The 27,022-nt window shown below is 41.1% G+C and overlaps 4 protein-coding genes across 6 annotated transcripts; 3 read left to right on the forward strand and 1 right to left on the reverse strand.

Moving 5' to 3' along the window:
• Window positions 1–1,824: 1,824 nt before the first annotated feature.
• paox (polyamine oxidase) lies at window positions 1,825–7,772 on the reverse strand. Of its 3 annotated transcripts, XM_028968547.1 has the most exons (7): window positions 7,541–7,772; window positions 6,398–6,890; window positions 4,973–5,151; window positions 4,604–4,859; window positions 3,848–3,960; window positions 2,922–3,076; window positions 1,825–2,465 (listed from the first exon to the last, which is right to left on the reverse strand). In XM_028968547.1, exons 1-6 carry the CDS (start codon window positions 7,698–7,700, stop codon window positions 2,973–2,975), a joined length of 1,305 nt encoding a protein of 434 aa, XP_028824380.1. In that variant the 5' UTR covers window positions 7,701–7,772; the 3' UTR covers window positions 1,825–2,465; window positions 2,922–2,972. The 3 variants fall into 3 exon arrangements, with proteins under 3 accessions (XP_028824380.1, XP_028824379.1, XP_028824381.1); XM_028968546.1 differs by lacking the exon at window positions 1,825–2,465 and having other exon boundaries at window positions 2,944–3,960; XM_028968548.1 differs by lacking the exons at window positions 1,825–2,465; window positions 2,922–3,076 and having other exon boundaries at window positions 3,848–3,984.
• Window positions 7,773–14,179: 6,407 nt separating this feature from the next.
• On the forward strand, window positions 14,180–17,484 carry LOC114768202 (sphingomyelin synthase-related protein 1-like). Its single transcript, XM_028960372.1, has 6 exons — window positions 14,180–14,465; window positions 15,040–15,393; window positions 15,629–15,724; window positions 16,363–16,480; window positions 16,775–16,925; window positions 17,165–17,484. The coding sequence occupies exons 1-6, from the start codon at window positions 14,245–14,247 to the stop codon at window positions 17,482–17,484; spliced, it is 1,260 nt and encodes a 419-aa protein (XP_028816205.1). The 5' UTR covers window positions 14,180–14,244.
• A 2,454-nt stretch (window positions 17,485–19,938) lies between these two features.
• msmb (microseminoprotein beta) lies at window positions 19,939–21,973 on the forward strand. Its single transcript, XM_028970091.1, has 4 exons — window positions 19,939–20,087; window positions 20,314–20,419; window positions 20,977–21,082; window positions 21,732–21,973. The coding sequence occupies exons 1-4, from the start codon at window positions 20,085–20,087 to the stop codon at window positions 21,838–21,840; spliced, it is 324 nt and encodes a 107-aa protein (XP_028825924.1). The 5' UTR covers window positions 19,939–20,084; the 3' UTR covers window positions 21,841–21,973.
• Window positions 21,974–23,488: 1,515 nt separating this feature from the next.
• On the forward strand, window positions 23,489–26,339 carry npy4r (neuropeptide Y receptor Y4). Its single transcript, XM_028970101.1, has 2 exons — window positions 23,489–23,499; window positions 25,273–26,339. Exon 2 carries the CDS (start codon window positions 25,296–25,298, stop codon window positions 26,337–26,339), a length of 1,044 nt encoding a protein of 347 aa, XP_028825934.1. The 5' UTR covers window positions 23,489–23,499; window positions 25,273–25,295.
• Window positions 26,340–27,022: the final 683 nt, after the last annotated feature.

Consider the following 27,022-nt stretch of genomic DNA (forward strand, 5'->3'; position numbering starts at 1 on the left):
AACACACTGTTTCCAGGGCGCCTGTCATGGCTGCCCACTGCTCACCAAGGGTGATGGTTAAAAGCATTTCGTTGTGTCACAGTGTGCTGCGCTGCAGTGTTTCACAATGACAATCATTTCACTTTCAGAAGGAAACACTGTTTTTATGTTGTTTTTCACATGACGTATTTTTTAACATATTGAAAAGGATTGAAGAGATCATCAGCTAAATCACATAAGGTTACAATGTCTTTGGTTCTGCATTATAAATGCATTTAAATGCATCTTCACAATTTAACCATTTCTGAGTTGATTCTGCTATGATTTCAGAATGTTTGTGAAATGAAACATGATTTAAGAAGAATGCTGCTTATAAGAAATATGACAAGATGGGAATTATACATTTCAACACAATTCCAGTTGCACACAGGGGTTTTGTTAGTCAAATCTTGTTCCATAACACTATAAAACTGTTGGAAAGAAGTGACTTCTAACAACCATTATTCTTCAGAAGAATGAAGCCGTGCTGTTAGCACTGAACATGCATCTAGCAGGAAGAGAACCATGCTTTGGTTAACACATCCGTGGGGTTCTTCTATGGTTGGTTCTTCATTACCTATGTGAACTGCAACAGTCAAGACTACAATTTTCATTTACTAAATGTAGGAAGTGCACTCATTCAGTTGTGTGTAAAATGGCCAAAGACAAGGCCACGTGGTCATGAGCAAAAGGACTCTGTCTGTAACGGGATCAATGTTGAGAGCAAACCACCAATCCCACACTGACCAGGCCTCCAAACTGCTACTTTTAGCAGGAAGATGAAGGTCTTGCCCCACCAGGGTTTTGATTTTTGGTTCGCCAATTCATGGCGTGCCAAGAAAGACCAGAAGTCAGTCTAAATTTAGATGCTAATTGAAACTAATTAAACATGACAGATTACAAGTAATCAACATCAGACAGCCTGACTGCCTGCATGCCTTTTGAGTGTTGGAGAAACAGGAGAACACTGGCAGCACATGCAGACTCAACACAGAAGAAACCCAGACTAGAACCCGGGTCACCTGTACTATGCAGACATACACATCATATGCATGCTTACCTACCTACCAACATACACACATGCACAACATACCCAACTGTCAAGATACGGACATTTCCCGCTACTCCGGGCGGGATTTCAGGTTTGCATCGTCTTGTGCATCCTTGTTGCTCTGATTGTTTCCATCTGTTATGCCTATAGTATATAGTATAGGTACATTTAGTATATATGTAACCATGCTGTGTCCCGCACCTGGTTCGGTCATTTGTCTTCTATACTTGTTACGTATCCACCAATCGAGATAAAGGTTTGTACAGACGTACTCATTCATGGCTCCTGCATTTTTTACATGTAAGATAACAAAGACAAATCAGGTAGCATTTGCTGTGATGGCAGTATTTCAGGGCTCCGACATTGAAGTGGACTCTGTTACTTACTTTATGTTTGTTTTCAGTTCCTGGCAATGGCCACACGCCTGCGGGTTCGTTTCGTTTGTCCCCTTTGTTTTGGCCCTGGTTTTTCCCTTGTTCTCAGTAAATCCCATTTGCATGTCCTGTCTCTGCGCTACCCTCCCCCGTCAGCCCGTGGACGCGACCACTGTAATCATCAAAATCCAGTTCATGTTCATTAATTACCACATGCAACTGTTATAAGAAATGAATTATTGCTGAATGATAATTATTATTTTCTTCTTCATAGCCAAAATGTGTCATCAAATTGAAAACGAATGATTTTTAACAATTATAAAAATACAGGTCATACATGTAGCTTGAATAATTTATTAATAAGGAGAGAGAGAAATGTACTGATGCTTCAAAATATTTAACTTTATTTAAGAATAATAATTTCACATTGTTAAAGATATAAAAAATTTGTTGTGCAAAAGCATTTCATAGTCAGTGACTAGTACGTAAACAACTGATTCAATATTAATTAATGAACACATTCAGTGGACCGCCATATGAATGCAGGTAAGGTAAGGCAGTTCCAAGGAGCATCTTCATCCTGAGCTACCGGATGGATTTCAGGACTTCATGGCCAAAGCTTGTATTACAACAAAACAATGGGTAAGAACAGTGAAAATAAGTGCAATATGATGTAGTTTATAGAGTGCTTGCTTCATTAAATATAAATTATATCATAATTTCCCTTACATCATATAGAGTAATCATTTCTTTTGGCTTGAAGATTTTTCTACCCCTACATCACCAGACAGTGTACAGGGATACTGAACAGACCAAAACATACGCTGGACAGAACAATGTCCACCTATGTGTAACTCTGTGTACCCCGCCCCGCTCTAGAGTCTGGAGGTGAGGGGTGCTGGTGAGGGGTCGTAGTGGTGGATGAGCCTGTCGGCCTCCCGCCAGCCGGACTCCAGCGCTCCGTGGACGGTTGAGAAGAACCGCGGATGTGTGGCTTCTCCTGCAAACAGCACCTGCAGAGGCTGCAAAGAAAAATGATCAATAGACATTTAAACTTCATAACAGCATTCAAGTGCTCCTCTTATGGAGATGAGCAAGTTAGTAATAAAAAGTGGGTCACCCACAGACATCAAAAATTGTTACAAATAAAAACTTACTTTAGGTGTCAGTAATAGTTGATTGAGAAGCTCAAGTATGACCATATATCAGCATTTACAAAATCCTGAAACTATCGATCTTAACACTAGATATAAAACGTTACGTTTGCTGACAAGATTATATAAAAATAAGAAATTTTACTACCAACTAGTAAGTAGTAAATGTATATTTAAAAAAAAAAGAAAAAAGAACACTTCTTGAAATTATGTAAACGTAATAATGCAGTCAGTTTTCACTCAACCCCGGTCTTTTGTTCCATAATCGCAAAGAGCACCCTTGATGCATGTTTCTACACGGCCGTGCCCTTGATCTGTTTTTACCTTGGAATGGGAGCCACTCAGAGGAAGAGGCTGGGCCAGGTTGTCGATGTCTCAGCCTGAGCAGCCGGTGGCCAGGTACGAGTAGGAGCCGCAGGTGTATGGCTGACTGTGCCACTGGGACCGCAGCAGCATCCTTGGAGCAATGATTGGATTACCTGGAAATTACAGTTTAAACCTAAGGACGAGTTGGAGGACACAGGCAGGAGACATTTTGAAGAAAATCATTGCACAGGCCTGCACAGACATCTCTCTTCTGTCAGTGGTTGGGAGCACATGGTCAATAGTCAGGAAATCATCCTGTTAGGGAATTTCATTTGACGTTATCCTTTATTCATTTATATTCATTTTCTGTTGTCCTGTACTAATTTTAATCCACTACATTCAACTATCCAGCATATATTTTTAACCTTCTTTTCATATATGAGGGTCACATTAACCCTACCTGGGTCTGTCTCAATGACGCATGATCAAAAGTCCTAATACCGCCTTTTTAATATCCGATTTATAAAAGGAACAGCCTGCTCCTCTTCAGCCCATCCTGTACCACTTGTCTACTTGTAGAATAAATGCTTTCTTAATTCTGGTCCAACGACACTTTGGGATATTTCCCAGCAAGAAGAAAATTCCCATTACATATCCCTACAGCCCCCTCCGGACTTCGGGTTCGGGGCACACTGTACACGTGGGAGTATGGGGGTCCACATTGAGAGTGGGGGGGGTCCAGCCAGGTGTAAAAAACGAGGACCAGTGGGTGCCGGTGGTGATATACCGATGGTTAATATAAAGGGTCCCGCTGGGTTTAATAGTTTACGGAGAATAGTGGTTGGGAGGCTCATGCTGATGTACAGTGCTTACAATTGGCTGCAATATATTGGACGTTACAGCATTAGGTGTATACATGGTGCTACTGGGATTCCTGCACCTACCTGTAAACCTACGGATCAGCTGGGTGACAGTGTGCAGCACTTCTGCCTCTGACAGAGTCTCCATGTACTCAGACTCATGACCAGCAATCCATCCACAAAGCACATGACCATACCTTCATCAGACACAACAGAGAAATCTGATAAAACAATGAGTTTCATATATAATTAGAAGCACATTTAAAATAGACAACATTATTCTTCATAAGCAAGTTTGAACACACCTACTCGTTTATGGGTTTTGCATTTTTTTCAACTATAAAAAAACAGAAGACTCAGGACTATAAAATAATACACATGTAATAAACAACAAAAAAATTTGGCAAAGAAGGCAAAAAGTTGAACATCTGAGTGTACAAAGCAGGGAGCTTTTTCTGTTTTTTAAAGCTCTTGTTTTCTCTCCACCACCTTCAGTTAGATAACGGGGATGGTTCCAAACAGTCCGGAAGATTTATCCTGAACACTTTCTTATCATAAACTCATGTTAATGAGCATCTCATGAAGCAGTTTTAATGATGACAACAGTGAACAAAGCAGCCATGAAGGTAAAAAGAGGCCACTCTGAAAAAACATACTTCACTTTCTCCTGCTACAACAAATACGTTTCTTGCATTGGATTCTTCAACACGGCATTTATCTTATTCTCCATAACCATTACAGAGTAGGTGCACCCAAACACACACACACATCACATATATACAAATATGTGCACAAACACTTATGTGTGTCTAAAAATATTATTTCAGTGCGGCCACGCACCTCTCTGTTGGCTTCAGCACAGTGAATCCAGACAGTTTCTTTATCCAGGATGTCCTGATATCTGTCACCACGTCTGTCAGCCCCACCTCATCCTCCCAGACCAAATAGATGATTTCACAGTCAGGCTCCCAGAATGGCTCTTCAAACTCCAGGAAAATTTTGTTGTTTGTGCCGAAGCCCATCCTCTGGATGGAGTGTTTTTTCCCAAGTGGCAGTGGGGGATCCAGCAGGGTGTTCTGGTGCTTTTTCAGATACCCTTCAAAAAAAAAAAAAAATCATAATTGCCATACAACAATATTTAATTACTATTACACTGTTATGGCTGGTTAGGAATTTACAGGGCTGCAGAACCAGAACAAGTAACCGTACCCAGTGGAACAGTGAGGATCACATGATCTGCGGGAACCATCTCCCCGTTCTCGCACTCAATTCGAACCGGCAATGCTGATCCTGATTCATTCCAGTGGATACACTTCACTGGCCTGTTGTAGGACACAATGTCTTTGGGAAGTTCTGCCATCATGTGGTCTATTAAGCCCTCGTATCCTCTGGGGGAGGAAAAAAAAAAGTGAGGAAAGGTAGAAAGAGAGAGAGAAAAAAAAAAAAGAGGAGGCTTTAGGGCCTTTAAATCGGTTCGCTTTGTCCGGTGTGAACACAGTAATCATACTCGAGTGCGCATCAAAACAACCGCACCGAGATCAACCAAAGGAAGTGGTCCAAATCCGAATCAAACTGCGAACTCTGGTGCGGCCCGCCTGCTGAGAATGCGTACCGAAACAAAAACAAGGACCAAAAGCGGTTTTGAGAACAGTGAATTATGGGTAAATTTCAATAGTTTGTTTTCGCCAGGGCAGCAGCCAAACCGTGTAAATTTACTTCAATCATCTCCCTCCAATTTCACACAGACACAGACCACGTCAGCAGATCAGCTTCCGGTATTTACTTTTGCGGTTCCTGCGGTGGCACATCTGACCAATCAGAATTCAAATTCAAAATCTATTTGTCACATACATAGTCATCAACGGTATGATATGCAGTGAAATGCTTTTTGCGACTGCTACAGACCACAGTATGGCAAATGTTGCAAGTATTCAATGAAGACCAATATGCAAATATTGCAAACATAACCAAATATTACACTTTTACGTCATTTACATAAAATATGTGTAACAGGGAGGGTGAAGGAGTGCAAATGAGTGAAAGACAATGTATAAAAAAAAGAGCAGTAAAGTAAAAAGCGCAAAGATTTTGTGCAAAGAGTCCAGAGTGATTGAAAGAGAAAGTGCTGGAGTGTATTGGCGTTCTGTGTACTGTTGTTGTTAAGGAATCGGATAGCCTGCGGGAAGAAGCTCCTCCTCATTCTCTCAGGGATCGCAGCAGAGAGAAGAGTCCAAGACAGAAAGTTCTTGCGAGACTTGAAACAATGCATTTCGGTTCGCTTGGATTTTTCCCAGGGGAAAGGAAACCCAATCAAGAGGAAAATGATGAACAATGTTCAAAACTCAAAGACTGAGTTGGACCAAAGCAAACGTACTAAGGTGTGAGCGCCCTTAAATTGTAGGTTCATCTGTGTGTTTCATCATGGAAATGCGCTCTCCAATATGCGTACGTGCACTGCAAGTTTTGTTCAGCTGACTTTCAGCATGGAGGGAGCCAACAATAAAATGGAAATCTACATGAAGGTTTTTCACGCTTGCTACAAAGTCATAATTAGCTACAAATAGTCACGACAAGACGTCAGATAGGACGATACTGAAAACACTGGGTATCGGAACATCCCTAGTCTCTACTCACCCAGGGAAGGTGCAGTCCAGGCCAGGCAGGGTGGTGTACATGCCGAAGGCTCCCAGGCCAACGTGGTCCATGCTGTGGGTCCCGCAGACACAACACTCAACCTTCAGCAGAGTCCTGGCAAAAGCCATCCTCGCGTCCCAAGCCGCCGGCTGGTCTTGCCACTCCTGCATTGCCAATTTGGGCAGCTCCCGCCGAATAAACTCCCCTACGCTTTCCACGGGCTCGCCACCGGTGGTATGGAAACTCTGACACTTATCCAGAAGACTGGTATACAGCTGAATGACAGGCGCCATCACATCCGCAGACAGCCAACGTCCGTTACTGGAGAGGAAGCTGGGCACGAACGGAGGGTGGCCACCGACGTCGACGGCCTGGTTCTCCTCAGACATGGCTTCTTGGTCCAGGAGGTTGTAGCCACAGGCCAGGCGGAACACGGGGTTCTCCTGCGATGGGCCATGAATCCAGTTTGCCCCGATTTCTACAATGTTGCTGCCTTCAAACACACACACACACACACACACAAACACACACACATACAGTACAGGCCAAAAGTTTGGACACACCTTCTCATTCAATGTGTTTTCTTTATTTTCACGACCATTTACATTGGTAGATTCTCACTGAAGGCATCAAAACTATTCTAGAATATAAATATGTTTTCAGTTAGTTCACCTTTTTTTGTTAAGTACATAACTCCACATGTGTTCATTCATAGTTTTGATGCCTTCAGTGAGAATCTAGATTCACTGTGTGTGTGTGTGTGTGTGTGTGTGTGTGTGTATATACATATATTACAAGAGCACAAAGCTGTTATAATTCCCTACGTTTAGAACAGGATGACTGGATAACGGCACTGCACTTAAACAGCAGAAGTCTACACCAAAGGTTTATAGTCAAACATTTACTCCCTATAACCATCAGGCTTGGTGGAGTTTGGACTTCTGGAAATAGTTCAGGACTAGCAGATTCATAAAAAAAAAAGTAATATAAACAAGGTCAGGGTCGTTCTATGTAATTATTTATTTAGAAACAAAGATATGATGTTCTTTCCACGCAACTCCCATACGGTCCCTGATCTGACGGTGACTTTACGGACCGAGATCACCGATCTACTGGATCCATGGCCGAAGTGAAGCCACTCACCGAGGCGGCCCGTGTGCACCCTCCCGCCGCTCCGGGCCGTGGCCTCGAGCACGCGCACGTCCCGAAAGCCGCGCCGCACGAGCCTCTGTGCGGCGCCCAGGCCGGCGATGCCGCAGCCCACGACCACGATCCGCGCGTCGAGACCGGGACGGCGCGCCATGACCGCCGTAAGATCCGCACTGAATTATTATCCCCGAGCCAGAGCTGCGCGCTTCCGCCTGCAGACTGGAGGCTGGTGTGTCACGTGACGAGGCAGGCGGCGCGGTGTCCAATAGGGTGAGAGCAGAGGCATGCGACTATTTCCACATGATATAAAACACATTTCACGATTGTGTGGTAATAAACCACAGTTTGCATGAACAAAAATATTAAAATAGCTGTATTAAGTTGTTTTATGGTTTATGTTCCATGCTTCCATGTTCTCTGCAGGGTCTTTAGAAATATATGCAAGCAGGGAGTCAAATCCAAGCCATAACACTAACATGCTGGTATATGTTTCCCCTTGTAAAAACTACATCCTAGTACGCTTACTTCATTCATACCAGTCGGTAAAATGGTGGTATAACTGCGATTCATGATTCTCCCACTGGGCTGTGATGAAGATGCTCCTTGCAACTGTGTGATAGATCTTTAGTGAAAAAAATCCACTGAAAAAAAATTCAATACACTTAATAATGTGAAATACTGAATTTTTATGAAGGTAATATGTTACTTCTAGTAGTAATAAATTTTCTTCTTTTTCAAGCACTGCTGTTTATGTTTCACAGCTCTTGAGGTATTTTACTAATGCTTATATTAGATTATTCCCACATCGGCGGCCGTTGCCCAGTAATAACACACATGTTCTACAATTTGTTTATTGACGGACTTTTTTGTTCATTTTTCCGCATCTCAACTAGTAACGACGTGCTATTAATGTCTGAGTTAACATTTACATTTTACGGCATTTATCAGATGCCCTTATCTACAATCAGTAGTTACAGGGACACTCAGGGTTGAGTATCATTATTAGGGACACAATAGTAGTAAGTGGGATTTGAACCTGCCTCTTCTGGTTCATAGTGTCTTGGCCACTAGGCTAATACCACACTATTAATGTTTTATTAATGATCTATTAAAGGATATATGGGTGAATTTCTCCAAAAATCAACGTCATGAGAACAGCCACACCTAGACACTCATGCAGCTTTGAGTTCAGTTTGCAGGTTAGTGGCAGTGGTGGCCTATGAACCAGGAGACTGCAAAGCCACCGGTTGGAATTCGCAATCTCTTCTCCGCCTTTTAACAAATAGTTTCAATAATAATATATGGTAGAAATAAATCAAAGAAGCGAAATACCTGCTCGATGGTAAAAAAAAAAAAAAAAAAAAAAAATTCACATGTTGAATTAAAGTATCTTATCATCAACCACACATCCTCCGAAGTAGCAGTGAGTAGCAGTGAGCCAGCATGGCACTGTTGCAAACAAGCTAACGGCAGGTTCTAGGATAGTGGAGGGTGTCAACTGTAGGGCCTGTCAAAGCCCATTGAGACATACTGTATATAAGAAATAAACGTTGTTGTTGTTGTTGTTGTTGGAGGCACTGAATAATTGCTGGAAATGAATTGTTTTCAAGGAAAATACATGCTTAGAAACAATGCTCAGTGCTGAAAGCCAAAGAGACCTGAACATTAAAGCGTTTCCTGAAGAGAGCTGCAGTTCACGGAAGAAATGGGGAACCAAGCACAATTGTTAGAAACCACAGGCAAGTGTCAACCGGAGCATGGTTCTCCAGCGAGATGCACGCTCACTGCTGACAGAGCTGCTTCTGAAGAGCATACCTCATGGCCGCCACACTGAAGACCTTCCAGCTGAGGATTTACTTCACTCTGGCACTAGGCAATTCACGCAACATTTTATATTCTTTTATATTACAAGAATAGAATTACATGTGCAAATAGAATAGTAATTCATTTGTGTTTGTCACCAGCAGCATTCCTCCCAGAAGACTCGACAGTTTCAAGTAAGCATTTCTATGGATCTTGTTGTATGAAACTGTGCATTAAATTTAAGAAGGTTCAGGATCTGCTGTCATAATGGTAGTTATTTGTGCAATATATGCTTTTATTGCTTAACATAAAACAAGTTATGGTACAGTATTGGTTACAGAGATTAAATATGTGTTCACCTTTTTAGAATATGAATTAACAACATTTTGTCTTTATTCACATCTCTTTTCTGTTTCTTTACAGTTTCCTTATCAATTTTTTAAAAACAGCTTCATTGCTTGCCTTAAAGGATGTGTCCATGTTCATTTCTAGGTCAGAATGACATATTTTTATTTTTATTTTTAGGTCATGCCCTGTCTGCGAATCTCACTCTAAACTCCCAGCACAGCGCTTTCGCACCTACAGAGAGTTTTTCTTTCACTTGCTCTGGTGAACATTCAGGACAATGCACATTCACCTTATACAAAAATCTGAAACCCCTTTATGTAAATACAGATGGGATATTTGCTCTGGACTCCACTGACTCTTCCAACAGCGGAGAATACTTGTGCAATTACACATGCGGTTCAAATAGATCGTCAAACAGCAACTCGGTTAAAATCACTGTAGGTAAGTATATGCCTTGCACTGAAGTATAGAATAAGATAACACTGAATGGAGCTTGCTGAACATGCTGATCCAAACACTGGAAGCTTGTTATTCATTGTATCAATTGACTTTTTTTTTCTTATTAACAACATATTTTCTTGATTCTTGATTCTTGATACTTGATACTGCGCTTGAGGCCTTTCCCTAAGGCATCGTATTTCTGTGTCCTAGCTTTAGTGACTCAGCTGATCAAACATCTAATGGAAGTTCATTCCACCACCTAGTAGCCAAGACAGAGAAGAGTCTAGATTAATGTTTTCCTTGAGAGGTACCGGTCGAGCAGTGCTGGAGGATGGGAGGGAACATTATCATCCATAACTGTACTTGACAGACACACCCATGTTTGACATTCAATTTAGTCTCTGGCAGTGCTGGGTTGTCAGTATACTTTTCATAGCAGGTATTCTCAATACCATGGAGAACTAATTTATAATATATAATATAATTTAAAATGTTTTGATTAGGCTGTGTGTGCTTTTTCCTGTTGAACAAGCATGTTAAATTTAAACAAGATATATGTATCCATATGTACAATAAGGTTATACATTTAAAGTGAGCTTAAAAAATTAGTTTTGACTGATTGGAATACTTCTCTCTTCTAGTGGACCTCAATCAGACCAACATTTATCCTGAAGAAACAGCATCCTTGGGTGTAAACAAAGCAGAGGTCATCTTTGGCTACAACTTTTCCATCATCTGTAACACTACCTCACAGTTCAAGAGTGGCTACTTTCATCTGTACTCTGGGTTTAACAATATTTCCACACTTCAAGCAATCAATGGTTCCGTCACTTTCACCATCTCTAAAGCCAATTATTCACACGAGGGCAACTACAGCTGTGTCTACGAGGTGGAAGTTTTTTCTCGGATCTTCAAGAAAGAGAGCTTAGTGCTAACCATTATCATCAAGGGTATGTTGGCCGAAGGGCGCATTGCTTTGTCTCACAGGACTTCCTCTGAATATTCCTGGTGGCGAATCACCCTTAGTTATAAATAAACCTCAGTTCCCAATGTCTATGCCTGGTCATGTCCTTTGCCAATGAAAGTGACATCTTACAATTCCTTGAGAACAGTCTCCTGGTCAGCAGAGGTGTACCATGTTCAGTAGATGGTGCAGCCTGGCAAGTGGGTTTAGATCAGTGTACATTACTGTTCAAAAAATGTATGTCCATTAATTATTTTATTTTTTACTGAAAAAAATATAAAAGAACAACAAATAACAACTGATAAAGACAAGTTGCTTCTTTAATTAGTGTAACTGTTCAGCTCTGCTAAATGAATTGAAAAGTAATGAATGAAGTGACAGATTTGGGTTAACTCAGTTGTTGCTGATATTGCTCCTCTCTTGTACATATTCCATCTTTAAGAGTTCATATTTTTAAATGAACCTAAATGTTTGAGCATTTTTGTTTATAGTAAAGTGCTTTACGGTGTGGATCATGTGTATTGTGTTGCTGCTGCCCACAGCTAATTGGATCCCTGTCATTGCTGTTGGTGCAGTAAGTGTGCTGGCTGTCCTGGTCATAATTCTTGTCATAGTCTGTGTACGCTGTCACTACCAAAAACTCAATCCACAACAGAGAACTGAGGACACGTGTAAGTGTCCATTCATTTCATTTATTCATTTTTAAATGTGATGTGTACAATATGAATATATCTAAAATTTTATAAATGTGAAAGTTCATATCTGTTTTCCCCCCTGATTTTGTTAGTTGCCATGCAAACTTATCAGGACCAGCAAGAGAATCAGGAGAGTGATGGTGAAGAAGACTATGTAAATGTTGATGAACAAGCAGAAGAAGATGACTATGTCAATATAGAAGCAAATGAGGAGGAAGAAGACAATATTTCCAAAGAAGAAGATGTGGTGGAGGAAGAAGACTACGTTAACATGGCTGAAAGTGACGACGAACTTCAGACAAGCAAGGAGACATTGAGTGACCAGAACATCTATGAGGAGATGGACGAATATGACTGCGATTCCCAGGATGACTATGTAAATGTAGACCCAATACATAATGGCTCCAATGTGATTAAAAATGACATTTAGCAACTAGCAACTATTAATAGTTATTTTAAACCCTGCATTTAACAACTGTCCAACTTCCACTGCAATTATCATCAAGTGTTAATTAAATGAGAGGTGCTGTTGTACCATGAGATTATGGCACTGGTGTTCTGCATTAGAGGGACATTAGAGAGGGACACCCTCCGGATACCTCTCAGACAATTAAAATGTCAACCACACCTTGCTTTGTTATAGTGATAATTGAAACGTGCAGAAAACAGTAATTCTAAAACCCGGCGTAGCTACTTCTGTGACAGTCACATTATTTCCACACACCTTGTTCTATGACGTTCAGTTTATATTGCGCTATAGCATGTGCGAGCTGAGGTGCAGGCTGTTGCGTATTTTCAGGCATGCATACATGATGACAGTTGCAACAGTAACATGCAACAGCCTGATGCACACGTCCCCCAACCTAAACATCAAACCTCTGAATTCATTTTGAAAGAGCAAATAGCAAATATACTACATACATTTTTTTTCTTTACTACATTGCGTCTCTGTGTCCATTCGAGTCAGATTTACAGGAACTAATTTTTGTGTAAATTGTAAAGAGAGACACATGCTATATAAAACGGCATATGCAACAGATATACTTGAGTGCAGCCAATTACATTTACTTCATTAATGTCAGCCACCAAGTCTGGTGTCCTTTTGCTTCAAACATGTGCAACCATTTAATTTTTCGTTCATGTAGGCCTAAATATGGGTGGTAGTAGCCTAGTGGGTAACACACTCGCCTATGAACCAGAAGACCCAGGTTCGAATCCCACTTACTACCATTGTGTCCCTGAGCAAGACACTTAACCCTAAGTTGCTCCAGGGGGACTGTCCCTGTAACTACTGATTGTTAGTCACTCTGGAGAAGTGCATCTGAAAAATGTTGTAAAAATAAAAAAAAAATGTAAATATGTTCAATATTTGTTCAAATATTAAAGAAATGTGTCATGTTTTACACCATTCCCATACAATTTTTTTTTAATTAGCTTTATAATTACACGCAGTCTAATTATCCATTACACGCAGACCTACATGCGTAGTTTAATTCGTTTGAGTGAGAGACAGAGTGCAAGTGGTTCATTCACTAAAAAAGCATCGATTCTGTTCGTTTCATGAGCCGTTCAATGAGCCGTTTAAAAAGAACTGTTCGTTCTAGTCGCACTTCCACGAGTTACTAAGCGACTTTGTATCGTGTAGATATTTTTCAAAAGCGCTGTCGTGTATTAAGCCGCATCCAATGAATTCTAGGGAAACCTATTCGTGGTCAAAAAAAATCATTATTGACCGTGCACTTCACGGAGCTTGTCGCGTAAATCTCGCGATACTTGGCAAAGCGCACACCTCCGAGTCTGCCGTGCTGTTGCGTTGGTGCTGCCTAACCCGCACCGTGTGTTGGACTTTAGTTGGTTTGCATAATCAACATTTCTACTGTGACCGTTCATGTGTCTGAACTAGAACTCCCAGGTCACCACAACCCTGTCCCTGGTAAGTCGGGAACTTTCATGCATCTCAACGCGTTCGTCCCTCCACTAGTTAATTGATTGCTCTGATCGGGAGTTGTGCCACGTGGTATTGATGGATTGGTATATGGGTGTAATGTGAGGATTCCTTATACAGAAACTATATCCGTAGATACATTTTTTTAACGAGACACAGTGCAAGTGGTCCATTCACCAAAAAAACATTATGCAATAGGGACTTCACAGATCTGTTACACTGTTAAACTTCTGGTTTGCATGAAGAACCCCTTACAATTGTGTTACTTAGTCCAATGTTTGAGTTTTAGTGTTTGTGATGTTTTATTTCAATAATGCACACTTTTTTTTTTATTTCAATTAGACTTTCACAAGAAATAAAAGAATTATCAAATTATTAGAAAATAAGTTAATTTGAATGCAACTCATCAAAGCACTTCCAGTTCCTGACCCCAATCCTCTCCTGGATACGAAAATAAGTAAAAAATAAATGCTTTGCTTAATGCTAATGCCCTGAGCAGGAAATGGGGCCACGGTCAGGATGCAGCGTGGGCACCTGGACCTGTGAGCAGGTCGGTCACTGGCTGGAGAATGAAGGCTTCTCCGACTACGTGGACCTGCTGTGCCGCGAGCACCGTCTGGATGGTCCGGGCCTGCTGAGTCTGACCGAGGCGGACCTGTGCTCCCCGCCTCTGCGGCTGGAGGTGCTGGGCGACATTAAGAGGCTGGTGCTGGCGGTGCGCAGGTAACCACTTTCCTGGTCTCCAGCGTTCCCTAACCGAATTGTCGGCTTGATATGTGTGAGCGTTGTTAGAACCTCACTAGCTTGTTACTGAATGTCTAGTCAAGTTGGCGAGGAGCGACAGCCAACAAGAACACAGGATGACTGAAAGGTGTACCTCCATCGCCATCTATGTCCCATTTTATCAGTTTTTTTTTTTTTTTTATCAAGATTGTGAGCTCTTATCTGCAAGTCAGAAAGCTGTGTATAGTGAACTCCATGATCATGCTGAGGTATTGTACTTAGAACATTTCTGGATGCAAAATTAGTTTTCCTATGTACCGCTCGAATTGATTCAGAACATAGGATTGTGAATGAATTGTAAATGCTGGATTTTATATCATTATATCATTGTCTACATTTACAGCATTTATCACATGCCTTTATCCAGAGTGACTTACAAGTGACTTAAAATCAGTAGTGTTCCCTGGAAACAGGTTAAGATGTCTTGCTCAGAGACACAATGGTAGTAAGTGGGGTTTGAACCTGTGACTTCACTATGGTAGAAGCCCCTATAAAAAGCTAAATTTATTTGCAGATTACAGAGAGAGAACCCTGCTGCATTGCAGGAATTGGGGATAACCTCCGCCGGGGGCCATTTCGGTGACTGCCAAAGGCATGGGGTTGAACAACATGGCCGTGACAGGAGGAGCTCAGGGGCACGTGGTCACTACTGGGCTATCGGAGTACAGCAGTGGCATCAGCTCCCCGATTCGCCCCCGGGGCAGCGGGAGGGTGCGGTCAGGCTAGACCCGGAGTACTGGAAGACCGCTCTCAGCGTGGTGTATGTCCTGCTGGTCTTCGGAATCACCTCCTTCGTCATGGTCATCGTCCACGAGCGGGTGCCTGACATGCGAACTTACCCCCCCCTGCCCGATATTTTCCTGGACAGGTGAGCGCAATAGTGGAGGTCATCCACCAGGGGGCAGCATGGCATTTCAAAGTCAGGTTGTGGATGGATTTGATTGGGCCTCGGCAAAGATGTATTTTGCTGTAAATATTAATTGGGCCTTACCATTAAGGTGAATTATTATTATTATTATTATTTGCTAAAATGGGTCAATCCAGCGAAATATTGTTTTTGCATCTTAAGAAGTATGAATTCTATGTCCCCTTCTTGATGACAGTGTACCAAGAATTCCGTGGGCTTTTGCGATGGCTGAGGCCTGTGGGCTGATCCTCTGTTCCATCTGGCTGTTGGTTCTGCTTCTGCACAAATACAGGTGCCCAGCCGGATATTTCTGCAGCAAAAACTTACTTTTTCACCCACACAACACACAAACGTGTGGGTATTTCATGAAATAAGCATACCCGGTACATAATGTATGATAAATATCACAGGCAAGCAGGGCGAATAAAGATCAGAGGCTTGAAGAAGTAAAATGTTCTGTCTGTTATTTAAAGCATACATAGCTGGCATCCACCTCAGTTTTACAGTATTGCATAAGTCTTGTGTACATTCTTTATTCCTGAACCATCAACATTGACTATGAGAACAAACCTAAGGTTTTGGGGCCCAGTAATCATACTTCTTATTGGAGAATATTGTGGAGAAAAATATTATTTATTAAGGACTGGATATTATTTATGCCATCCTTAAGTTGTGTAGTACAGATATGTACATATTAATTCTGTGTAGAATTTGCTATTTGTGCTTGTAAGATGTGTACTCAGCAGCATGTGTAATGGAAACGGTAAGGGCCCGAAAACTGAACCTAGGTTTTCTTCTAAGAGTAGCCACCTGTCTTGATCTTTCTTTCATATTTTTTAATAATAATAAGCATCATGATGCAGGGCATTGCACTGAATGTTTTTATTGATTAGCTTATATCTTTGTGTGTTATTGTGTGTGTTTGAACAGATCCATCCTGTTCCGTCGCATGTGTTCTCTGATGGGGACTGTTTTCTTGCTCCGCTGTGTGACTATGTTGATCACATCGCTGTCTGTACCAGGGGTTCATTTGCAGTGCTCCCGAAAGGTACTTGCTCTACCCGCTCACATATACTGCATTATTTGATACATACAGCACAACAACTTCTTTAATGTAGAAATATGGGGGGGGGGCACATTCTGCTAATTTGCAGACATAAATTGGCAACTCTAAATAGTCTGAAGGTATGGATACCGAGAGAATGCCGTGTGTTCACATTTTTAAGGATGGAGAGAGAAAGTATCTTTTTCAGAGACTCCGGATTGAGTGTCATTTGGACTAATAGTCCTGCCACATTACATGCAGTAAATATTACACTGAGTGTAATTATTTTTCTTTTAGGTGTATGGGGATATATGGGCGAAGCTGTGGAGGGCATCAACCATCTGGTTGGGGTTTGGCATGACCCTGGCCGGAGTGCAGACCTGTGGGGACTACATGTTCAGTGGACACACTGTAGTGCTGACTATGCTCAACTTCCTCATCACTGAGTGTAAGTATGTGTGTTTTCTTTTTAAAACATTGTGAATCACCTAGAGATGCATTATTAGAAATGGGTAAATATGGTGGTATTGGGTAAGACACTCATGGGTTCAAACCCCACCGCTGTGCCCTTGAGCAAGACACTTGACATTAATTGGGGGACTGTCCCTGTAACTACTGATTGTAAGACACTCTGGATAAGGGTGCCTGATAAATCCTGTAAATGTATTTTGTGTGTGTGTGTTGCAGACAGTCCACGGAGCTGGTACTTTATACACACCCTGTCCTGGGTTCTTAATCTTTTCGGCGTGTTCTTCATCCTCGCTGCCCATGAGCACTATTCCATCGACGTATTTGTGGCGTTCTACCTCACCACACGCATCTTTCTGTACTACCACACCCTGGCCAACACGTGTGCCTACCAGCATAGCCGGCGCATGCGCATCTGGTTTCCCCTCTTCTCGTTTTTCGAGTGCAATGTTGGCGGGACGATCCCCAATGTTTACAGCTGGCCGTTTTCCCAACCGCAGTTCCTCAGAAGCCTTATCATCGCTGATAGGTCTGAATGAGTTTTCCTCTGTTTACTTTGTCTTAAAACTGAGGGTGTGATTGGGTCAAACGTTCATCGTTATAGAGAAAGTCTCATGCATATGTTAAATGCACAGTATAGTATTATATGGATGTTTGCATTACTGATGTAACGGTCAAGGGCACTTTTTTTTTGTCTTTGTCTTTGTGTGTGTGTGTGTGTGTGTGTGTGTGCGCAAAGGAAATACACAGAGCTGAAATGAAGAGCATAGTGCTGGCTGGGTAATTAGCTACAGTTAACATAATGCGAAGGCATATTTGATCTCTGAAATCTGTGCAGTTATGCTATTGGATGTGATACCTCAGCTACATCTTTGCGTTTATTGCAGTACGTGTATTGCACATCACTGTATTAGTCCTAGCTTGCTGCTGGTTAAGGCCTTTGCTGGACTTGTGTACATTAGTGTGTGTGCCATTTTGTACATGTATCTCTGATATTATACATAATATCATATGCTATGTTTGCCCGATGATATTTCACATATTGAGAAGTATAGTTCAACACTAATGGAAACATCAGGTCAGTGATGTAACACTGAATTTCTGGAAATTTATGATGGAGATTTTTCTTGAAACATTAACATAAAATTTATTAAAAGCATATTTTTCAGTGAAAGGAGCCTGACATTTTTTCTTAATTATTTTTCCCTGCCAAATAGTAAAATATCTTTCTGTATTTTGCATGAATTTAACTAAGATATACTTTTAAGCACCTTTCTCAGAATATAAATCCTTGTATGGGTTTGGTGTTTGTGCTTTTTATTTTTATGTTTATAGACAATTAAGTTAAGTAAAACATGCTTCCTTATTCAAAATGTTATATATAGAGCATTTAGTGCCAACTTCCTTGTAGAAATATTCAGTACAAGTCCAACACACCAAACCTTTACTCTGTTTGTAGTTCAAACATACTTGTCTATTTCCCCTCCTTCTGTCAATAAGTGACTCATGTCATACCTGTCGAGTCTTCATAGTTTGCCTGCCCTCAAATATATGTATCATTAGGGTCATAAACATGTATGTCATAATATATAAACATATATATATATATGTGTGTGTGTGTGTGTGTGTGTACTGCATGGGTTTAACTGCAGTATTGTGAACAGATTACGACCGTACAATAAAAATATTCACACTCGGAGAGCCAACTATATTTGGGGTTATAGAAACCCTTCCATGTAATCTCCCCAACGTAATGGTAGACATCCCTCCAGATCAATTCCGTGGCTTTGTTTCAAAAAACAGGAATAATTTTAAGAAAAAATTGAATTTGATCATATGTGATCATTTTTTGTGTTTTATTCAAAGAAATATGCTGCATTGCTGAATATGAGCATTTTTGCTGTTAAGCGAAAGAATCCAAATGTAAACAAGTATTACAACATTTTAAAGTGTCATGTTTGCTGACTAGATGTTTCAGAATAATAGTAAATTTATGACTTAAGATATGCACAGTAACTAAATATTTGTAACGTTCCAGTACTTGCAGTCAGGTTTCAATCCAGGCTTATCCCATGTAAACAATGATGTCTGCATGCAGTTCCTCAGCCATTTTTCGCAAATTGTGATTTGTGATCGATTTTGTGTATGATTACCATTAAATGTGAAGTTCAGTATTTGACTGACATTGTGGATGTACTTTTATGTAAGGGCCTATTTTGAAATAACATGAGGACCAGTGAAGTAAACAGTTTGAATTTGATGTGTTGGAAGTACAATTTTTTTTTTTGAAAATGAAAGAATTTGAGTGCCTTTGACAAGGACCAAATTATGATTTTTAGATGATCTGCAGGAGTCAGAACCTACCAGGTATGGTCTAAGGAAGGTGAACCAGTGACATGGTCATGGTTCACCAGAGCTACTGTGAAAAAGTGAAGAAGAAGGTGTCCTGGTCTGATGAATCAAACTTTCATTTGCATCATTTCCCAGCAGATTGTCGCCCAAGACATCTGCCTGAAGCAGTTCGCCTTCTTCCCACAGTGCATCATGTAGTCCTGGTGGTTCTTTAATGTAAACCTTGTTGCTGACCACGTATACCACTCCATGGAATCAATATCCACTGATGTTAGTGCCCTGTTTTGAGCAGGACAACATGCCCTGCTGCACTCCAGAGTTGTTTTTTAGATGTTGGAGTTGGAGTTTTAGATGTTGACTGGTGGTGTTACAGCATGACTTTTCGACAGAACGCTCAGTGCTCAAAATATAAATAAATGTAAAAATTATAAATAAATGCTTGTCTATAGAAGGACATGTTCACCCAATAAATACTACAATCAAGTATACTGATACAGGTTTTTTTTTCCATGAGGGCCAGGCCACAGCTCTACACCTCCCCCCTGAGAGAGGTGCTGTTGCGGCATGCTGTTGGTTTTCTACATGCCACACACCGTCGCCCATACCTACCTGGGCCTGTGGGAAAAATCAACACTTAAAAAAAAGGTCGCTTCATGCTATTTGCCTTTTGGGACTGGCCTAAAATAAATAAAGGTTGTGCGGTAAGTCAGGCGGCTACTTTAAAAGTTCTCCAGCTACCGTGCTTCCCTGCATCCTGTGATCTGCCTCCACCAAGAAGACCACCACAATGGTAAAAAAAAAACTTTTCTTTTTTCCCTGCTTATATTTATTTCACATAAATGCAAAGCAAGCATACCAACATATTTTTGTAACCGTGACATTTTTGAATTACTAATTTCTTTGCTGGGTTTATGCATGTTGAGTATATCTCCTAATGCTCCAAATATATATATATATAAATATAAATCAGAAATCATTATATGCTTTTAAGTGAGTTGTGTGTTTGTTTGTGCCAGGGCTCTCTCCTCAGGGGATGTGTGCTACTGTCCCTTGCTGCTGTGTGCTGGGGTCAGTGTGTCTTTCAGCAGCTGGAAATCCTAGACTTTGAAAACCCACCAAAAGGTGAGTTCCACCCGTCTACCTGTGAAATAGACAAAGGAAGAGTGTAGTCTGAGTGCGTGGGTGTGTTAAAATGGTTTGCAAAGGATCAAGCACACCTTGAGATATGGGATAGGGTAAGCTTGCTGCCATTGATTAATTTAATTATACCCTGCAACAAAGGTCTTCGTTTCTTATTAGTTGACAAATCCATAGTTACTTTACTTTACTTTACTTTATTTAGCAGACGCTTTTATCCAAAGCGACTTACAAGAGGAAGACACCAGCAATTCTCATTCGGTTTCTATAGAATTTTGAGTTTACAAAACTAAGAGCCCTGATAAGGCCTAACTTGTCAGCAAAGAGCATAGCCATAGCCAATGAGTCTATATTAAGGGAGGATCTACCTTTTCATTGGTAGCTGTCAGAGGGAGAAATACATTACAACGCCTGTATTTTAGATCATGAAATTAAACTTTTCATTTTTTTAAACAATCTTATGTTGGTATACTGTACTTTTGGGACATTTGTGCATATATAGAAATTGAATATGTGTGTAAAACAATACTCTGTGACACCAGGTTGTACAGATGAGAGTGACAAGTTCCACGTCTTTGGCGCCAGCTGGATGACCAAAGACTGTATGGAATGTTTCTGCTCTGAGGGAGGCATCAGCTGCTGTAACAAGTAAGTTGCAGCCAGTGTAGTGCTTGCACGCTGCCTGGTGTCAGAACTCAATCCACATTGTGGAATATCTGGAGCGGCTCAGCCATTGAGAAAGAATGAGAATGGATTCTGTACATGCTTCGGTTGTATGCAGCATGGCTTGTGCTAACAGTACAAACGTACATCTGAATCAGTTTATGAACAAAGTGTAGACTGAAATGGTAGTAGCCTAGTGGGTAACACCCCCGAGAACTGTCACAAGTCACAAGTTGTTAACCCACTGTCTCCTTTTGTTTCCCTGAGCAAGACACTTAACCGAGAGTTGATCCAGGATGACTGTCCCTGATTGTAACTGGCTCTGGATACAAACATCTGCTAAATACTGTAAATGTCAAAAAAAGAATAGTGGCCTATTCATTAACATTTGAATTAATGATCGAGAAATTATGCTTCTGAAGGGATCATGTAGTAGGGATCCCCCTACATACCCGCTGGCACACAGATACTTACCAATTGAAATCCTTCTAGGCCCTTATAAACTGGAAGATCTAGTTTTACATCAAAAACGTATAAAAGAAGTTCTTTTTAAATTACAACAATCCCATGGAATCCTGCAAGTCCTACATTTTTTAAGGATCTGATGTTAACAAGATTGTGCTTTTTCGCCTAGAATTCCAACAGTCGTCGACGAGACCAATTGCAAGATCAACGCGGACATGGAGAAATGCACATATGAGGTGGTGAACACTAACCCGGCTAATGAGTGTGTGCTGATCTGACAGGCGATTCTCCCATTGAAGAGCAGATGATCCTGCGCTCATGGCATGTCTTTCTTCTGTCCTTGTCTCTGCTGGTTTCGTTTATTGTTTTACAAAATTGGGCATGGCAAAGTCTGCATGTGTAAATGGTGCAGTTTTTGTGAAATAAAAAAATTAAAGAAATTCAATCAAGTAAGCAGCACGCTAGCTTTCTGTCCTCTTTTGATATTTATCTATTTGTAGTCGTTTAATTTCTGAAATGAATGTGTTGACCTTGTCCTTTTGCCAAATTGATATGTTTAGTAATTTGGCTTATTGTGGAAAATATCTTGAAAATAAACACACACTTCGATGAACGTTTGGCAGATTTTTTGTGAATTGTAAAGTGAAAGTGGATCTTTTTGTTATTGCGAAACACTGCAGCACAGCACACGGTGCATACAACAAAATATTTCATCTGCTTTTAACCCAACACCCTTGGTGAGCAGTGGGCACCATGACAGGCGGCCGGGGAGCAGTGTGTGGGGACGATGCTTCGCTCTTTGGGATTTGATCCCACAACCTATGAAATTCGCTAGGTTCACCACTGCCCTTCATTATGCCCTTTTTATTACTTCACAAGACAATATACTGTAACAATGTATTGTTCATTGCTAGGTTGTGACATGGACTAATTGTTATCCTTTTGACGATTCAGTAGACAGAATCCCAATTAGTGGAGAACTTTCTGGCCAGCGTTACGCAACAAATGCACAATTTTGAGTGTGGTGTTGAATCGATTGTGCTGCCATTTCTCGCATTCCTTCAAAAACTAAGGAGACTATAGATAAATATAGCCTTAGGAACCAATCTGTAGTCTAACTTACAAATGATGAGCACATAAAATAAAACAGCTCTATTGACATATATAATCCTGTAGTGCTATGACAAGCCATTAATAAATGACATGGCAAAATAAATATCCTGCAAAGACGTGTGACTTGCTCGCTCCTCAGTCAATATTTATGTCTTCATAACATGTTCATATCACTGTTTGCCCGCTGAACTTGGCATATATACTAAGTGTGTGTATATGTGTGTGTAGTCTTGAGAGATGCAACTGACTGGCATATGATTTTTTTTAGAGAGGGTTTGTGTTGTGGCTACTACTGATCTTAATCCTTTAATATTATTATTCTTTTTATGTGTTTCATACTTTACTTTGACTTCCATTTATACTAATAGGTTTATTTCTTTAAGGAAAAGGGGAGGATTCTGCTTCATAGAATTTTATCATGACCGATTGTGTGTTCACCTAGTTTTCAAGGAAGAATAGCCTTATTTTTACTGTACCCATAATCATCATTCAATGCAATGAAATGACTAATTTCACTTCTAGACACTTACTAATTATTCTGTATTACTAAATTAATTACTTTAGTTAATGAAAAGCTTATTTTTATCAAACAACCTATTTTTCATTACCTCCTCCCATGGTGTGACCGGTACCCTCACACGATGGCAGCATAGACCCACGCTAGTGTGTGAGACTCATCACACACTAATGGGTATGTAGGGACCGGACCGTCTCAAGACTATAAGATGGACAGTAAGAACGAATGCCTGGCTCTGGATCAGTCCTTGCTTTCTGTTCTTTGGTCCAGTACAAGTCAGACATGGGAATTGAGGAACTCTGCATTGGTAGGTAAAAATCTTTGTGTGTGTATGTATGCATGTGAATGTGTGTATTTTTTTGGTTTGTTAATTGTTTTTTAGTAGTAAGCAAATGTTTAATCTAAAAATATATCTTCTTTTAGTGGCAGTTATACATTGTACGTCTAATATTTTGTACTAAATCCATGTGTACTGTTATATTCCTGTGCTCTTATCGCTTTTAGTTTTGCAAATACTGCGGAAATTATTGAGAGGCTCATCTTTTTTATTCTATGTCTGTGCGATACAAAGATGCTTTTCAGGTTTTGGGCGCTAGTTTCTGCAGTTGCGGTTCCATCCTTTATTTAACCAGTCAGATCAGCTGCCCTGTAGTCTGTAGGGAAGGGGTTGTGTTGATATGAGAAAAAATTAAATGTTATGCTTATTCAGGTATTTAGATAAAAAACGCTTAATAAACATAAAACATAAGATGACCTAAATAGCAATTCAAACATAAAGTATTGAAAAATGAGAAATAAAATAGATTTAGATGGTACTTTTATTTTATGTAAGATATTCATCCAAATGGTCTCCCATTCAGAGTGTTACAGTAAGGTCATGTGCCGGTCAAAGAGCATTTTATTTGAATGTGACTCACAGGACATTTCATTTTATTTATTTATCGATTGATAGATATCTAGAGCATTTGTACGGATAATTTGTCGGTTTTGGCCTAGACATTACTAATTTTGATCTTTACTCACCCCGAACTCTCTGGAAACTATATATGCAGGGCCGGTGTGCAAGCGGGAAACTTAAGATAAATGGTCGATTCTAACACAGCTCATCGTTGGTGAGGGACGTGTCAAAGTAAGGTCAACAACCATTTATCTGTGGGGAAAAAATTAAATGCAGTCACAGGCTGACAGTGATCAGATTTCTTACCCAATACTCTACTTTGTATGTGTTGGTTTTTTTTTCTTTTTTGTCTGTAATAGTATTATTGTATAGACAGGAACTGTTGTTGTTCTCAATGTTTCTTGCTATTTAAAGTGGCAAACGCTCATCAATAATGGTCCCTGCTGTTCCTGCTCTACTGTGTTTCTGTAGACAATCGAGCCCCGTCCATGCCTGTATTGACCAGTGCTATTGAGTTGAGTGCTGCAGTTTTGTTCCTGTTAGACTGACACAGAATTGCTCATCTATCGTTAGCACCACGGTGGAGTTTCAGATGCGTGGGAGTGCATGCTTAGAAATATGTGTCTTATTCACCCAGCTTTTGGTTTGGGCAAAATCCATTACTTGCATCCTCTATATCATTGACTCACAAATATTTATACTACTACCAAAATATAGTTGTGTAGGCCTCTTTAACATCATATATGCAAATCATATATGCAAAGCTACAATTGTTTCAGATCTCCAAACTTCATGAACAGTGCACAGGGTGCTTCATGGAATGGGTCTCCATGGCTTAGCAGCCGCATCCAGGTCGGGTGTGGCTGGTCTCCTTACTTCCAATGAAATGAACTCTGAAAGCCGCATGCTTCCCAGCTTTGAAAGTGAAATTGTGTGATTGTCGTTGCGGAAGCACTGAAGCACAGAACACAGTGCAACAACGAAGTGTGTCCTCTGCATTTAACCCAGCACCTTGGTGAGCAGTGGACATTGTTGATGTTATTGTCTCTGGTAGCTGGAAATGTCTTTGAATGAATAAGTAATAGCCAGACTCTCAAAAAAAGTTACCACATTATAAAAAAAAAAAAAAGCTCAACTGTTTTTTTTAAAATGTGATGCAATTTCCTTTTCTTTTATTACCAGTTGGCTGTGACAGTTCTCTCGGGATGAGTGGCAACGCATGCTCCGTGACCTTTGACCTCAGGAACCACTCCACACCACTGAATGAGACCTGTTGGATGTCTGACAGTATGAGCACTTGTGTGGTGGCAGTGTACTGTCTGCTGATCGGCCTGGGGCTGCTGGGAAACGGCTGTCTGGTCGCTATCATTGTGGCGCAGAGAGACCGCGCCAACGTGACCAGCATCCTCATCGCCAACCTGTCAGTGTCGGACATCCTGGTGTGTTTGTTCTGTCTGCCCTTCACTGTTGTCTACACACTGATGGACCAGTGGGTATTTGGCCCCATGCTGTGTCACCTGCTGCCCTACGTCCAATGTGTCTCAGTCAACGTGTCCATCCTCTCCTTGACCCTAATTGCTCTAGAGCGCCAGCAACTGATCCTCCATCCTGGTGGCTGGAAGCCCACCGTTGTCCAGGCTCATGTTGGTGTCCTGCTGGTCTGGTTGCTTGCCTGCCTGTCCTCCCTGCCCTTCCTGGTTTTCCAGTCCCTGATGGAAGACCAGCATACGGAGTTCCAGTTGTGTGTGGAGTGTTGGCCATCGGAGTCTGCCAGGCGTGCCTACACAACCACGTTGCTGCTGCTGCAGTATTGTGTCCCATTGCTGCTCATCATGGTGTGCTACGCACGTGTCTTCCTGCGGCTGCGTAGACCCCAGACCAGTCAGCGGCAGCGTAACCGGAGACGCATCACTGTCATGCTGGTGGCCCTAGTGATGGCCTTTGCGCTCTGCTGGCTGCCGCTGAACGCCTTTAACCTGGTGGCGGACTGGAAGCCGATGGCACTGTCTACCTGCCACCATGACCTGCTCTTCTCACTCTGCCATCTTCTGGCCATGTGCTCCACGATAGTTAACCCTGTGATCTATGGCCTGCTCAACAGGAACTTCAGGCAGGAGATGTTGGGGATACTCCTGCACTGTCGCTGGGCTGCAGCGAGGGGCCACTGTGAGCATGTCCCCCTTGCTACCATCAATACTGAGCTTTCAAGAACTTCACTGCAGCGCCACTGTAAAAACAGCTCGCTATGAGAGACTGTGCAAAAAAAGTAGACCACTGGATATGATGGCCTAATGAATGACTGCGGAAAATTGTAAAAGCAGGAAGCCATCCAATCTGGCAACGCTACTCATAATTATTGATCCCCTGCTGATTTTGTGAGTTTTCCCACTTACAAAGAAATGTTGTGCCATGCGGTGAAATGGAGTCAAGCACTCAACATCATGTGAATTTAATAAAACAAGGACTCGGCACGATGGCCAAAAAAAAAAAAAAAAACACTGAAAAGCAGCTCAACATTAACAAAGCAGAACAAGGGAGCCTTGGCGTCACAAGAAATCTTCAGTTTCTCTGGCCTCTGTGATTGCCACCAAGTACTACAGCACATTTTGCAATGTGGGATCAAATACTTATAAATAAGTAAATGCAAACTGATTTGTAACTATTTTGAGATGCATTATTAAATTCATTTGTTATTGTTCTGTCTCTCTGCCACTGATATTATAGACTGATCATTTCTTTGTTAGTGAGCAAGCATACAAAACCAGACTGTTGTGCAGTCTGGATTGGGCGTGTAAACATTACAATCTAGGATTTATTCTCTTCAGCATTCATTTTAATAACATTCCCAAAAGTGGCTATCCAGTTTGAAGAATTCTTACATTGTTTTAGGGGGCGCATGTCTGTTAGCTCTGTTTCAGTATTTCCATTTTCC

Source organism: Denticeps clupeoides, chromosome 2, assembly GCF_900700375.1.
Source record: "Denticeps clupeoides chromosome 2, fDenClu1.1, whole genome shotgun sequence".
NCBI lineage: Eukaryota > Metazoa > Chordata > Actinopteri > Clupeiformes > Denticipitidae > Denticeps > Denticeps clupeoides.

Excerpts from the sequence above, each read along its gene's own strand:
- npy4r (XM_028970101.1), top strand. The coding sequence starts at position 25,296 with ATGAGTGGCAACGCATGCTCCGTGACCTTTGACCTCAGGAACCACTCC.
- msmb (XM_028970091.1), top strand. Across the intron at positions 20,420-20,976 it reads CTTTGAAAACCCACCAAAAG|GTTGTACAGATGAGAGTGAC; the intron begins GTGAGTTCCACC and ends CTGTGACACCAG. Across the intron at positions 21,083-21,731 it reads GGCATCAGCTGCTGTAACAA|AATTCCAACAGTCGTCGACG; the intron begins GTAAGTTGCAGC and ends TTTTTCGCCTAG.
- LOC114768202 (XM_028960372.1), top strand. The coding sequence starts at position 14,245 with ATGGGGCCACGGTCAGGATGCAGCGTGGGCACCTGGACCTGTGAGCAG. Across the intron at positions 15,394-15,628 it reads CCCGATATTTTCCTGGACAG|TGTACCAAGAATTCCGTGGG; the intron begins GTGAGCGCAATA and ends TCTTGATGACAG. Across the intron at positions 16,481-16,774 it reads ATTTGCAGTGCTCCCGAAAG|GTGTATGGGGATATATGGGC; the intron begins GTACTTGCTCTA and ends TTTTTCTTTTAG.
- paox (XM_028968546.1), bottom strand. The coding sequence starts at position 7,700 with ATGGCGCGCCGTCCCGGTCTCGACGCGCGGATCGTGGTCGTGGGCTGC. Across the intron at positions 6,891-7,540 it reads GGTGCACACGGGCCGCCTCG|GCAGCAACATTGTAGAAATC; the intron begins GTGAGTGGCTTC and ends GTGTGTTTGAAG. Across the intron at positions 3,961-4,603 it reads GTGCTGAAGCCAACAGAGAG|GTATGGTCATGTGCTTTGTG; the intron begins GTGCGTGGCCGC and ends TGTCTGATGAAG.